Source organism: Xyrauchen texanus, chromosome 3 (genome assembly GCF_025860055.1).
Source record: "Xyrauchen texanus isolate HMW12.3.18 chromosome 3, RBS_HiC_50CHRs, whole genome shotgun sequence".
NCBI lineage: Eukaryota > Metazoa > Chordata > Actinopteri > Cypriniformes > Catostomidae > Xyrauchen > Xyrauchen texanus.
The window spans coordinates 53,013,158-53,029,065 of NC_068278.1; the positions used below are offsets into that span (position 1 = coordinate 53,013,158).

The window sequence follows — 15,908 nt, forward strand, 5'->3', positions numbered from 1 at the left end:
AAAATAAAACTACCCACTCAGCAAGAACAGCCAAGGACGAAGCTAGCAAGCACAGGAAAACCCCTAGGAAAAGGCATTGAAAACCACAGACACAATGACCACAAGCAGAGAAATATTGTCAAATACAAAGAATGGTGTTTTTTCAATGCAGCATACTGGACATTGTGCGATGAATCAGAGCGCAAAGGAAAAAATAACTGATTCAAAGGAAATAGCAAATTTTGCCTTTTTAGAAAATGTCAAATTTGTATTGCCTCAGTAAGGTCCCTTATTGAGTAAGACTGATATTTAAAAATGAGGGTTCACCCAAAAATGAAAATTATATTATATACTGACCCTCATGTACACCAAACCTGAAGTGTAAAAGTTGACATGGCTGAAGAAAAGAAAAAAACACTGAATCATGAACAAGCCAGACTTTTAGCAAAACCCGTTTATTACCGCATAGATGACATAATTTCATATGACCAAAAATAAAAAAATAATTATTAACAGGGCTTAGTTTTCACTGTAAAGAAACATGTAGAACTAAACTACATGTCAACTGAAGAATCTCTGCCACTAGTTCACCCAAAAATGCTGTCATCGTTTACTCACCCTCATGTTATTCCAAAACTGTGTGACTTTCCTTCTTCTGTGGAACACCTCAGTCATTCACTTTCATTGTATAGAATAAATTAATGAATGTGACTGGTGACTGAGACTAAAACTGTGTTCTACAAATGAAACTCATACAGGTTTGGAACAACATGAGGGTGAGTAAACAATGACAGAATTACAAATTTTTGGGTGAACTATACCATTAAAATACAAAAACGTTCATCATTCCTTTACAAAATAGCAAAATAAAAATAATTCAAACATGTACAGAGACAGAATCTGCCACTATTAAGCAGGACAGTACAGCACAGCATATCAAGCTTCTACCAGGAACTGAAGTCTCCAAATCCTATTCTACCATTGGGTTTCTTGGCAGGCGCTTCACTAGTGGAGGGTTTGTCACCATCTGGATGGGAATGTTTCCTTATAAAGCAGAGTGAATAAGACATTTCAAGTTAATTATGTTTGTGTAATTGATTCAATAGTGATGGTTTGAGTTTGACTTGAACCGTTTGTTTGGCACATTTCAGCGCAGTTATTGAATGATGGAGCAGCGCCAACTTCAGTGACCCCAAAACAAATTTGGACACTTAAGCAATGCTAGATAATGATTAACTTTTGCCCATTAATTATTTACTGATTCAACTGAGACCCTGTGCATCCTTAAAGGGTCTTTATTTCTTATCTTTTTTGAAGCAAAAAAATGTGTTAATTGCTTCTGTTTTTTACTATATTTTGACTGGGGTAAAATAAAATAGTTTGTATTCTAGATATATTAGTTTATATGTAGAGTACATGTATATGTTTAAGTTATTAATGCCACCCTAGTTGTTTGATGCTGTCCTAAATAAATATATAACTCTTAAATTATGTCATTTCATTTTGAAGTTAATTCAACCTGGAAGTATACGATACACAAAGAGGTTAGCCAATCATCACAGAGATCATGAAACCTTGAGTAACATTATAAGAGGACTTATGGGAAAAAATACAGTACAACATGGGCAACAAGTCAATAATTACCAGACTTGATTTATTGAATAAAACCCAAACACAGGCAGTTGTATGTGTGAGAGATGGAGCTGTGGTGAACTGTGGGTGTGTTTGTGATCCAGAACTCTGGTGTGAGCATTAGTCCTTCTCTTTCAGTCAGTGGGTTAAGGTGTGTGTGTGTGTGTGTGTGTGTAAGAGAGAGAGAGAAACAGTGGGGTTGTGAAGAATAAGAATGATCTCCTGCTGTTCTCAGTTATCTCTGCTCATATCCTGAGACCTACTGTGCCGTGGGACAAACCCATCACCACAGACACCCACAAACACCCTCAATTAACATGATTAGACCTTAAGCTTAAGTATATAACGATTCTGCGTATTTATGCATGTGCAGAGAAATACTTTTTTTGTTAATGAGAGCAGCTAAGACAAGATCAAATTTGCCCTTTATACATAAAGAGGAATATCCTCTATCATTAAAGGACATTTTTAATGGATATCGTAAACTAGAGTGCAAAGGATCAAATCAAGATATCCTACAATAAAGAAAACTTTATCCTCGTGCAACCCCACATACACATGCATGGACATTGTATTTTAGATTTGCTATACGAAAGGCACACTATTTGTTATTAACAGTTTTTATTGACTCCACAAGACAGAAAAACACAACATAAAATACAGAATCAATTATACTGTATATATTAAACGCCTCCCCTTGAACATCCCCCTCCCCACCAACCACAAACACGCACTACAGAGGTCATGTAAAATTAGAACATAAATATTACAAATATTTAATAGTTATGTCATTTACTAAATAAAGAGCAAGGGAGCATCCTACTTTAATCTGACCAAAAGTTCAGTTTCAGGGTGCAGATGATGTTTGGACCACTCAACATGTTTGGCAGACATGGGACAATGGTAATCAGTACATAGATTCAGAATTTAATAATGCTTAATTTTATTTGAACATGTTTGACAGTGATTGGATGATTCTGGCCATTACTTTGAATCAGAATTAATTATGCTAATTTATGATGTAATGTCGTTAACGTCTCAAAAACGTGAATAACTAACACTCCGGAAACATAATAAACAATTTGATTAAATAAATCTGAAATTCTATAGCTGGGAATTATTAAAAATTTCACAACTTATGCTGCGTTCAATTCAACTTGGAAAGTGGGATTTTCCAGCTTCCTATTAGGAAAAGTGCAATGGAACACCACCTGAAGTCGGAATTGCAACTTGGAAACTTGTGTGGAAATTTTGAACCACGATTTACCGAGGTACAGGTGCGTGATGTCACACAAACATGTCGGCACCGGGGGTGTATACAAAGTATATTGTAATTCAAAACTGTGGAGACTGTGAATGTAAGTGTAATTGAACAGGGGCGGCTGGGGCTCAGGAGGTAGTGCGGGTTGGCCACTCTACCACCGTGTTGGTGGTTCAATTCCTGGCCCACATGACTTGAAATGTCCTTGGGCAAGACACTGATCCCAATGTCAGGCTAGCACCTTGCATGGCAGCTCTGCCTTCATTGGTGTGTGAGTGTGTGTGTGAATGAGTAACAGTGTAAAGCGCTTTGAAAACCGCTAAGGTTAAAAAAAGCGCTATAAAAGTGCAGACCATTTACCATTTGAACAGAACTGCTCAGAACATGCAGAGAGCCACAGCATTACAATTTTAGGTGAAATCAACTAACAAATGGCTTACTTATACAGTAGTACAAATATTAAGCTGGAATATGATAAATAATTTCAACTGAAAACATTACACATATCAGCTTTAATTTCATTTCAAAATACTTCATACAGTCAACAGACTTAATGTATACAGTATGAATCACTTCGGTGTTAGAAGCAGAGGAAAAACCCTGAATAATCACTCAATTATGCAATATCCTGTAAACTAACAAGGTCTGTAAATTCTTGCCATATTTGAGACTGAATGCATTCTTGCATTAAGAAAAATAATAGATGCAGTGCAACAAACAGGATGCAGGACTCGAGACGCTTTTATACGTTTATTTTGACACAATGTCTTAAAAATGTGACGCTCCTGTGTAAAAACAGAGGAATGTGGCATAAAGGTCAAAGAAGTCAATCTAGCACATTTACAGCGCAGATAGGCGCAAAAACATGTTTAGTGTGAACGGCCTCCTATAAGGCTCTCATATTCAAAAACATGAATGAATGTGAACTCACTTGGCAGCCATGTTAATGTATTTGCCCACTCTTGGTCTGAAGGTTTTATGCTGCAATTCTGTTTTTGTCTTGGTAACTGAAGCAGAAGTTTGCACTGTCTCATCCTCTTGTTTCTGTATTTCCTTCTCATGCTCGGCTGCAATCTAAAAACACACAGTATCACACTGACATTAACCATGCATGTACTGGGCGCTATGAAAACAATATGAAGTATGACATTGACTGTGTGTGTGTGTGTGTACAAAAAACACAAATACTGACCAGTGCATCTGCTTCCTCATAAGGGTCCACAAATACTGTAGCGCTCAGCACCTTTATCTCTGACTGAGAATGTGAAAGAAACAGACTGAACGTTTGAGTGACAGCCCATGTGCCTGGTGCTACCTTTGCAATTTGAAATCTTTGAAAGCACAGGGAAAAATGGAAAGCACCAATCCTAGATGTCAAAAAATCTGCTGCACTAAGCTAAAATGCAGTTTTATTTGGGTAACAAGACATGAAGCATAGAAACATGCTTGATAACCCAAACAAATAAACAATAAAGGAAAGAGAACAAAGTGAAATAATTAAATCAATATTCTCAACACGGCTCTTTTAAATGGGAGTATTCTCAGAGGAAACATTCTCAAGCATTTGGGGATGACAGCAGATAAGCTGGAGTCAACGAAAAAACACTACGGTGCAGAAATGCGTTTGTCCCATAAGATTCTACATTTCTGATGTTACAGAGAAAGAAATTGCTTCAGCACCTTGGGTTTGGGTTTATCTGTCTTAGGATCACTTTCAACATTCTCCATCGCGGTGAGAGTCTCAAAACCACCAACCACCCTAAGAAAGAAAGATTAAATTCCCTGTTTAAATCCAGCCGCAAACAGTACATGAGATATTATGATAATATATCCAATGAGACTGAATCGAACTCTTTCACCCAAAAATGAAAATCCGGTTATCGTTTTCTTATCAACATCCATCTATTCATTCATTTATCATCCATATATGGTAAATGGTCTGCACTTATATAGCGCTTCTTTTATCCTTAGAGTTTACCAAAGCACTGTACACTGTGTCCCAATCACCCACTTCTAAATGAGATATGTTTACGGTGATGTACCAGTAGTCATGTGTACTCGCCGGTCATATATTTAAATGTCTGCGAAAGTCAAATTTGGCAATATTTGTGCTGACCTCAGACCTGAATATACCTTTCCTGTGACTTGGCATGGAAGTATTTTTTGAGTTTTATTCTTGATATCGTTTTATGAGTGTTTGTCCATTCACTGCCATTATTTAGTTCAGCTGATGGTCACAAATATGGTAGCTGCAAGGAAAAAGTGACATCACAGAAACAGGTCAATATCCATCCATCTATCAATCAATCACTCTTTTTCTATGATGTAAAAACATCCATCAATCCATCCATATCTCTGCCATCTATCTATCTATCTATCTATCTATCTATCTATCTATCTATCTATCTATCTATCTATCTATCTATCTATCTATCTATCTATCTATCTATCTATCTATCCTTTTATACATCCATATACCCAACTATCACTTTTTTCTATCCATCCTTCCATCTCTTTTTTCTTCCATCCATAACTAACTAAATCCATCTCATCTATCCATATACCACATATCCATCTATCACTCCTTTTCTATCTATCTATCTACACTACCGTTCAAAAGTTTGGGGTCACTTGGCTGAAATGTTTCTCACGATCTTAAAAACCTTTTGATATGAAGAGGTATGCTTAAATGTTTGAAATTAGTTTTGTTAAAAAAATATATAATTGTGACAACATATTCATTTATTTCATTAATTACAAAACTAAAATGTTATTATTTTTTTTATTTTTTTTAAATGGATGACTTGGACTGAATAATTATGAAAAGCATCCACTGTGCCCGGCATATAGATGGGAACTCCTTCAATACTGTTTAAAAAGTATCCCAGGGTGATACCTCAAGAATTTGGTTGAGAAAATACTCAATCTTTTTTCTATCCATCCATCACTCTTTTTAATATTTATCTAACCATATATCCATCCATCCATCTATCTGCCATCCATCCATTCATCATTCTTTTTTCTGTCTATCTATCCATCCATCCATCCATCTTTCCATGAATCTTCCTTCCATCCATCCATCATCACACTTTTTTCTATCCATCTATCATCCATATATCAATCTATCACACATTTTTCTATTTATCTATCATCTACCTATCTATCCATTTATCCATCCATATACCCAACTATCACTTTTTTCTTCATTCATCCATCTATCATCTAGATATCCATATATGATCTATCATTTGTTTCTATCTATCTATCTATCTATCTATCTATCTATGATGAATAGATGATCCCTCTATCCATCCATCAATCTCTCGATCATTTATCCATCCATCACATCTTCAAAATCGTTGGCTACAGTAAACAAAACAATGACAGGATTTTTATTTTGAGGTGAACTATTCCTTTATCACGATGCGCCGATTCTGAATATGCAGAAGCATGAATGAGATTTTCAGAGAATAATGACATCGGTTTTGCTCTGTTCCTCACACAAGGCTATTGTATGTCTTCAGAGGACATGGAAAACAGCGCCCAAGTTGTATGGACTACTTTTTGAAGCAGTCCCTGGTCACCATTTGTTTTAATTTTATGGAAAAGATCAGCATGACATATTCTTCTAAAATCATCCTTTTTTTGTCCCACCGAGCACATAAAATTATGAGTTTGGAAGAACATGAAGGTGAGTAAATAATGACAGAATTTTCTATTTTGAGTGAACCAATCCTCTAACTATGGAGGACTGCAACCAACTCTTTATTGTGCACATGGCCAGTAAATTATGGCCCATTTCTCGTCTGTTTTGTTAGATCTATATGCACACATACTGTGTACTTTCTTTCTTTATACAGCAGTTCCTGAGGGGCCTCTTGTTACCATGGGAGATTTGCTCTTTTAAGAGGTGCTCAGGTTTCTAGGTGCCCCATAGGCTGAGGGTCAAGGGGTGTGTGCATGTAGTTTCCCTACACGTGCTCAGTAAGTACACAGAGTTTCTGTTGATGTGGGGTGGATGTGAGTGTGTTTGATGAGTGTGAGTTTGTGAGTGTGTGTACACAAGAGTTTGGTTCAGGCTTATGTTGACAAGCCTCTGAATTCCACAGCTAGAGCCCAAGGATTTCAACTCAGTGCCAAATGGGCAAGACTTTTCCATAGATTGTGTGAGTTGAGTGTTCTGGAATGTTCTGATTCAACAGAAGACATGCTTTACCCCAGAAAGACATTTACACAGAAATGTTCAATTGAATTTATACATGAACTGTCCAAAATACACATCCTCTTAGGGTGCAGACTAAATACATAAACTTTGCACAAAATTACAATCATCACACCTGGCATGGTGAATAAATTAACTGGCCGTGAAATTATTTTCATGTATTTTGCATTATTTTTAAAATATATATAATCATTTGCACAATAGACAAGTATTTATGTGTAGAGTCATGAAAATTCCCACCACTGCGTAATTTCCACCACATCTCAACTTCATTACAGTGTAAAATAAAATGATGTGGTGGAAATAACAGTTTTGGAAATGACATTAACATTTTTAAATAAAAGCCTTTATAGCCTAATAATATTTTCACACTTTTTGCATAATTTGGCAAAATGACAGCTTGATTGGAAATGATGCCCCATAAAAATACTTTGCTCACAAGTGCTATTCATCTTCAATTTTCTTTGTTTTCTTTAAACATCACTTGTGTCATATTTCATCTCAACTTTTGAAAAACTTTGTTAGGGGCTAAATTGTTTGGTGTGATGGAAATGACACCAAAACTGTGGGACAGGCATCATTTTTGAAAAACTGATCGAATAATTTTCATGCAATAAATAATGAAATGGTTTGTTTATTTTACTTTCTGGTTAGATTATCATAGTTTAAAACATGTAATAATTTGTATTTTTAGCGTGGATTTCATAGTTTAATACATAAAGTCTTGGTCTGGGACAAGGCTAAAACAGTAAAATGTGTACATAAAAAGGCATATATTTAAATTTTATCTTCATATAACAAAAGAAAAAAGTTGAAATCTGTTATTTATTTATTTTTTAATTTGATCCCCTTTTTCTCCCAATTTGGAATGCCCAATTCCCACTACTTAGTAGGTCGGCGCGGTTACTCACCTCAATCCGGCTGGCGGTGGATAAGTCTTAGTTGTCTCCGCTTCTGAGACCATCAATCCACACATCTCATCACATGGCTCGTTGTGCATGACACCGCTGAGACTCACAGCATGGGAGGCTCATGTTACTCTCCGCGATCCACGCATAACTTACCAAGCGCCCCATTGAGAGCGAGAACCACAAATCACAACCACGAGGAAGTTACCCCATGTGACTGTACCCTCCCTAGCAACCGGGCCAATCTGGTTGCTTAGGAGACCTGGCTGGAGTCACTCAGCACACCCTGGATTCGAACTCGCAGCTCCAGGGGTGGTAGTCAGTGTCAATACTCGCTGAGCTACACAGGCTAGTCTTAATGAAAATTAATCAGTCTGACAGGAAATTGTTGAAAACGTTGAAAAAACACTCTATATGCTGCAGTTACCAGCCACTTATGATTAACAGATTTATTTTCTCATAAAAACCCATTTTATTTGCATTTGTTACTAAATGTTTATTTTTTAGAGTGTTAAAGGTTTGTACATTTATACAAATATAGACACACACACACACACAGACACACACACGCTGTATATTCTTTAAGAGGAATTCACATGCCGACCCTAATGCAAGCACACACATACAGATACACAAACACATTCAGAGCTCCAGCAGTGACACAGGTAAAGCTACTGTCTATGTTTACTGATCCATTGCTGACCTTTAGCAGAGAGCAGCTCATTTTAGAAACCAAATAAACTTCCTTTCAAACAAACACTATGTAACGACCTCCTCCGAGGGATGACACTTGACACAGCGGCTCAGAGGTGAGGTTCTTTATTCTTTTCAATCACAACGTGCACAGAGCACTTTTAAACAGTCAGCTTTTATCACACACAACCACAGTCATTCTTATGTCCCTCTCATGGAGGCCCTCTGGCTGCCTTTTATGCCGCTCTCCCCGTGCTCACTGAAATTAGAGACAGGTGTTAGACATAATCTAGCTCAGGTGTAAACGCCCTTACCGCTTTTCTCTCCCGGACGGGCGCTTGACCACGCCCCCGCTGCCACACACTATTATACACTTTACAAAGTCTTTCTATAGCCAAACCAACAGAGTACTCTTAAGCCTTAGCAATGGGAATGTAAATGACAAGTAGAGATGTCAAAAGGCACAAATAAACCTATAAATGATTTTACCTTCCAAATACAGTATGCTTCCTGTCCAGGTATGCGCATGAGCGAAACGTGATGAAGCTGAACAAAAAAGAAACAGCAAAGGAGTCAAAGACATGATTTTATTGTGTCTGGATCGATTAAGTTATTCAAAAATACATAAAAAGTCCAGTTCACAAAAGAATTACTTAAATACACCTCTTCTACAGTTGTGGCCAAAAATATTGGCACCCTTGGTAAATATGAGCGAAGAAGGCTGTGGAAAATATGTCTTAATTGTTTATCCTTTTGATTTTTCATTCAAAATATTAACAAAAATCGAACCTTTAATTGAAGTAAACTAATTGAAAGGGGGAAAATATCTAATTAATTAAATACATATTTTTCTCCAAAACACATTTGCCACAATTATTGGCACCCCTAGAAATTGTTATGAGTAAAATACATCTGAAGTATATTCAGATATATAGAGAGCTGTTATCTTGGCAAAGGGAGGTTGCACAAAGTAAGACAACTAGGTTGTCAAATATCCCAAATAGTATAACCCAAAGAAAACTTCAATATATGATTAAAAATAATTAATATGAAAAATACTTTTTACCTTTTACCCATATATAATTTTTATTTTGAAATAACGATCACATGCATTCAAGGCAAATATTTAAGTACTTTACCCTTCAGGGATGTACCATTTTCCATTGTTACAGTCATTAAATCAAAACTTTTGTTGAGGAATGGTGTTAAAGTTTCTAAAAACTTGGCACCTTTCATCATCTTTGACATTCTTGTGTTGTTTTGACATAAATATGGATAACCTAAATGCTGTCTTAAAATCTCTCGGTTCTTTTTGTAATTAACATTCACACAACAAACAAAGAAAAACAAAACAGAAAAATACATTTAACCCCTACTACCACCCCTACCTCTCCCAATCCCCTGTGGTCACACATGAGCACACACACACACACACACACACACACACACACACACACACACACACACACACAAACACATCTCTCTCCACTGCCCCACCCAGAGCCCACCAAGAACGCCAAATATTTCTAGTCTTCTAGATGACCCTTCTTCGAAAGCCGCCACCCTCCCCATCTCTGAGCACCACTCCTGAAATGGGGGCACTCCAGCCAACTTCCATCCCCTTAAAACAATTGTCTGGTGATCATGACACTGGTGATTATATAGGTCACAGAGTATATTAACCTCACTCACAATCCACTCTGTCTGTCAGAAAGGAGACTTATTAATACCTAATTTTGTGTTCAGCCATACACTCGAGGCAACATTTAAATAAATGTCTGAATTAAACACTCTGCACACTTTTGTCAATATTGAGTGCAAATGTGAGTTAACGGGGTGTAACTTAACTTCACCGATTAGTTTGATAGAAAGGCTTTGCAATGGCGAAATAGGGGCAAGGACTTCCTGTTCAATACAAAACCAGGAAGGGGCTCTCTCTCATTTGGAAGCAACAAATGAGCCAAATGTCTAGGACCGAATGCATAATAATAATAAAACAAAATCTCGTGTAGGCATAGCCAACCTTTGTCAATCAGCCTATGCAACTTACTGAAATGTTTACCATTCCAAATGAAGGACTTGTCTATGCTATCAAATTGCTAGGGACATCTACAGGGAGAGATTGTAGCAGGTAGTTGAATTTTGGAATACAATTAATTTTAATAACATTAAACTTCACAATCATAGACAGACGGGGTGTCAGCCAATTTTGCCGGGGCTTCAGCCCCGAATGTTTTGAGTGTAGCCCCGAATGTATTTTGAAATGTTGATTGACAAATATGAAACCGGACAATAGCCTATGTAAAACATAAGTTGCCTTATTTCATTGTGCTTTGGCATTGCACATACTGCATACAGCCTGTAAAAATAGACATAAGTCTTAAAAATAATCTAGCCTATAGAATAAGCTTCTTTGCTGTTGGTAGCCTATGGGCTACTCCGTTTCTTCCTCTCTGTTGAATATGCAGCAGGTAGGGGAGGAGTTGACATCAACTAACGTTACTTATTGGCGAGTTAACAGCAGTTAGCAGGAAAGACAGCAAAAATGAAGCAAATGAGGCTTTGGGGATTTTTCCGAAAGAAGTCAGTGGGTAGCCAGGAACACTATTTTTTTATTCCACTGCACTTGTAACGAGAGCCAGCAGGTAGATAACTGTGCAGTGTGTAAACCTCACTCTCCTGACCTTAAGAGGTGCACTAGCGACTGACGCTAAAGTCTGTACCCTCCTTGTTAACGCATACGTCTCTCACGCCGGAGACTTCGGTTCGAGTCCAGTTCGGAGCGTACTTTTCTTGTTTATCAGGTGTTGTTTTCTCTAAGGATAACCAATAAGCATTAACATAAAATGTATTTGTGACTTGTTTTGTGATATTAGTTTGTTGTAAATATACACTTTGATTTGATTAAATGGTTTTGTAGAGGGTAGCAAAGATTAGCAACAGACTGAGCAGCAGCTGTGCCAGAATCAGGCATGGAAACTGGTAACAATTCATCAGTCACTTTACTTTAGAGAAAGTTAAAAGTGAAACATTGTTTATCCCAATGATCCTAATGAAAGGTTTTTGACAGATGAACATGGAGAATTATATACAGTTTGATGCCATGGTGTGTCAATGAACTTAGACTAAAGTCATTCATGTATTGCTTTAACTTAGGATCTTATACATCATTTTAACTATTTATGTAAAAAAATATAAATAATTTATATTCACTATTTTTTTTTACCTCAATTTACTCACTATAATATAACTCTTTTGTGATGACATTATGGTAATGTACATGAAAATTCAAGAATCATGATAGATCGTTAGGGCAATCCCACTGATCTGCTCTTCCCAATACATTTACTTCAATGGTATTGGTCTACAATTTGACATATGTAGCACTTGATGAATTAGTTGTTTGAAGCTGATTTGCAATAAGTTATGTGCTGTATCTGTTCTTTTGCATCACAGATGATTCAGGGAGGAGAGAGGATGTTGAGGATAGAACTAGAGTGGAAGATTTAGGAACTGTAGAAACAGGCCCAGCCAGAGCAAAACTCAAAGAATACCCTCTCACCAGCTTTGGACTACAGGGAAGTGGTCGCTAGTGTGAAAATAAAATTGTCTGGGCTAAGCCCAGAATGTCCTTCAAGGCTGGAAAGGCCTCTGATCATAGATAAATGTCATGAAGCTCACCTGCCCACATTGCTCAAAAAACTTTTAATTAAAGGGTCGAAATGATCTAAAATCACACAAATTTGCTGGGAATAAAATACCAAAATACTTAATGCCCTTAATGAATAATTCTGTGGAGGCAAGGCATAGAACTAGTAGGGTTTGAGACGAATAATACAAAATCATCGGTGTAAAGCAAGATGCGCCACACCTCCCACCACCCCTGGAAAATCATCCTCCTTTCTTATCATGGCTGCTTAGGCAGAAGAATAATGGGGAAAGAGGGCAACCTTGCCGGGTGCCCCTATCCAGAGTAAAACAATCTCAAATTAACACTCATGGGAGTTTTAAAATCATTTGTATTTCAAATGACTAGATCACAGTTTTGCACAATTCTAGTTTTAGACCATTAAGGTGTTTAATGTCCAACCTCATCAGCTGGAGTCGTTGTGAAGCAATGGCTTTACTGCACACCAATCTGCCTTTTGAAATTAGCACACCATCATAAACATTCCCCAGGTGACATTTCTGCATAATTTATGACCTTGCTGATATTTCCTTCTACCGTGCCACTGAATTGATTAAAATGGAAGAAAAAAAAAAAGGTTATAGGAAGTGGAGGGAAATCAACCGGCAAGGCTATCAAGGTTAATAAGATTCAAAACAACAATGGTGACTAACACGATTTAGTTCATGAATAAAGAGATAAACAATAAATTATAAATGATTGCATAACTCTGTGGAATTTTCATAAGATCATGCAATATATCTAATTATTTTTAAACACTTTAGGCACTTTAATTTCAAGATAAAGACAAAAGGTTATAATTTAGCAATTTAGTTTAGCAATTATTTAGCCAGATATTTTAATAATATATTAAACATTTTCTCTATAGTCTGTGACTAGAGCTGGATGCAATTCTGGTATACCATCAGATTGTAGAAATACGTCAACCAGTAGAGATTTTGTCATAACGCTTACAACATGGTAGATATATTTACGAGACTATCAGTGGGCAGGACTGCTTTACATTATATAAATGTGAGTGAGAAAAACAAACATGACATATTATGTACCAAACAGGTTAAGATGATGTACTGTTGAACTTAAGGGATGTTGTTAGGCACTGATGCCAGACATAGGCCATGTCCACACTAATACGTTTTTGGTTGAACACTCTGCTTTCCATTTCCTAACACCATCGTTTTCCAAAGTATGCGGTACAAGAGAGTAGAGGTATAGTCAAGACCAGGCCCTCCCAGATCCAGACCAATACCAGATTCCCTAAGTCCCAGACCCATCGAGACCCAGATCCAGACCAAAACTAGACTCTTCAAGACCCAGATCAGGACCAAGAACTATCCCAAAGACCCAGACCTGCTGGTCCAAGAACCAGGCAGTAAATTTGAATGAATCAAGATGCTGAATTTATATTTGCAGAATCTTCTTCAAAGTTTTTAAATGCAAATGTTACCACTGGCTCTGACATTTTTCAGACAACTACAAATATAGTGGACAGCCTAGAAGATGTAGCTCCTAGGCTGTCCACCACAGTAGAGGTCTGAATGGCATTGGTATGATTTTCACTGCTTGTACACCCATTCCTTTTATTCCCCCACCACCCAACCTCCCAGGTGTCACAAAGCTGTTTATCCTTATACTGTAATGCAATCAAGATAAAAAAGTAGACATGTCTGTTGAGTGCATAAATAAAACAGCCAATCAGAGGCGTTGAAATGTAAAGGATTAGTTCACCCAAAAATGTAATTCTCTAATCCTCATGCCAGCCCAGATGTGAATGACTGTATTTTTTTCTGCAGAACACAAAGATTTTTGGAAGAATATAAAAAATGCAAGAGAATGGATACCAAATTTTTAAGGCTCCATCATAAAAGAAATCCATTCGACTCCATTGGATTAATGTCTTCTGAAGTGAAAAAAAAAAAATCAATATTTAACACTTTATTTTACAAAAAAGGGTCGAGTCACACAGCCTCGTGCATGACTTAAGCATGTTGGCAAGTACATGCAAGAACTGCAGCATGAAATATGAAGTCATGGCCTCTACATGGCAGTTGTAAGCCCGTTTATCGGTCCAATGGCGGTCTCCAATAATACAGGTGAAGGTCTCTGCGCGTTACTGTCTTTCTTGTTACGCAACACAACAATATTAAATGAAATACATTTTCTCTTATGTATTATCTCGTTATTTCATCTGACTCCATAAATGAAAAAGGTTTTTAATGATATCTGAGTATCATTAAAAGTGAGCGAATGTTTGATTATTCTTTTAACTCCTTTAATTATATTTTTACCCGTTTAGATTAAGAAACTATGTCGCTTTGAGGTCCTCGCGTGTTTTCTCTACACCGCGGGTCTCACGATCACAAGCGGCCAGTATTGGATCATCAAACAGAGGTAATTGCTATATACCTGAGATCAGTTACGTTCACGTATACACAATCAAAGATACTTCAGTATAGCCCCCATGGAATTGCATACACTTGAATGTAACTTAACGTTTTCTTCAGTAGAGGTCACGGCCACTATTACAGATGTAAGTTGACCAACATAACTTCTCTTATAATAGCTTTGGATTGGCCATGCATGGTTTCCCACGTACACTTATCTGGAGAAACATCAAATTAAAACAGAGGTTAGACACCCAGATTTAGATTGGTCAAGCAGCGTTTGCTCTTCTAAACGGAAATTCCATTTTTGTCTTTGCAAACCAAGTACACTTGAATCGATGCCAAATATTAGTCGTCACTAATCTGACGCAGACTTGCGGTAACATACGAATCGTTCAATCTGTTTGGGAAAAGCAATTTCAGAGTCAGTCAGAATAAATCAAATGTTGACAATTTATTGACCAGGTAACATAATCAATTCATCAATTACAATTAGACAGTGATAAGTCAAAGTTAGACATTTTATCAAAACATAAGAAATTGGAATTGCAATCGCTTGATATAAATTACAAACAGTAAACTGTTTGGGATAGTCTGATTACAGAGAGCCCTGAGCAATGTGTCGCCTTTCCTTAAATACCCAAACCATGGACAAAGGGGATTTTGGGGTGGTTAGGTTTGGAAGTCCTGGGGACATACTTCATTAACATACAAGCAGGGATGGAGACAGACCTCCAGAATTATAAAGCATTTGGCAAAGACCTTATAACTTTGTTGTCATTAAGTTTTACAAACCTGGGAATAAGAACACTATACCAGATGCACTGGGACATTTTAAATGATTCCAAACATGTTACACTAGTTACATTATTTGTATACATCAGATATAGACTTTTGTTACATACAGATCTTAGGTGATTCTGAGCTGAATGGGGAGAGAGGAGAGAATGGGACAGATGTGGAAGGGCAACAATGAGGTGTGAATTTGCAATCTTTGCTCAGTGGGGTGTGGTGCCTCAGGAAGAGTTGCTAATTGCGAGAAAGTTCGTTTGTTGATTTTCTAAAAGATCATACATTTGCTCTTTGCCTTTGAATGCAAACACATTGGCACCCTGCCTTACACAGTTATAACCATACCATA

General features: G+C 37.1%; 1 protein-coding gene across 1 annotated transcript in view; it reads right to left on the minus strand.

The window, feature by feature from the left end:
• Window positions 1-923: 923 nt before the first annotated feature.
• ppil2 (peptidylprolyl isomerase (cyclophilin)-like 2) overlaps window positions 924-15,908 on the minus strand; it is a 59,207-nt gene continuing 44,222 nt past the window's right edge. The window contains 6 exon segments of the mRNA XM_052100057.1: window positions 924-1,023; window positions 3,804-3,946; window positions 4,065-4,121; window positions 4,553-4,631; window positions 9,185-9,241; window positions 13,654-13,733. Coding sequence (XP_051956017.1) covers window positions 924-1,023; window positions 3,804-3,946; window positions 4,065-4,121; window positions 4,553-4,631; window positions 9,185-9,241; window positions 13,654-13,733 — 516 coding nt within the window.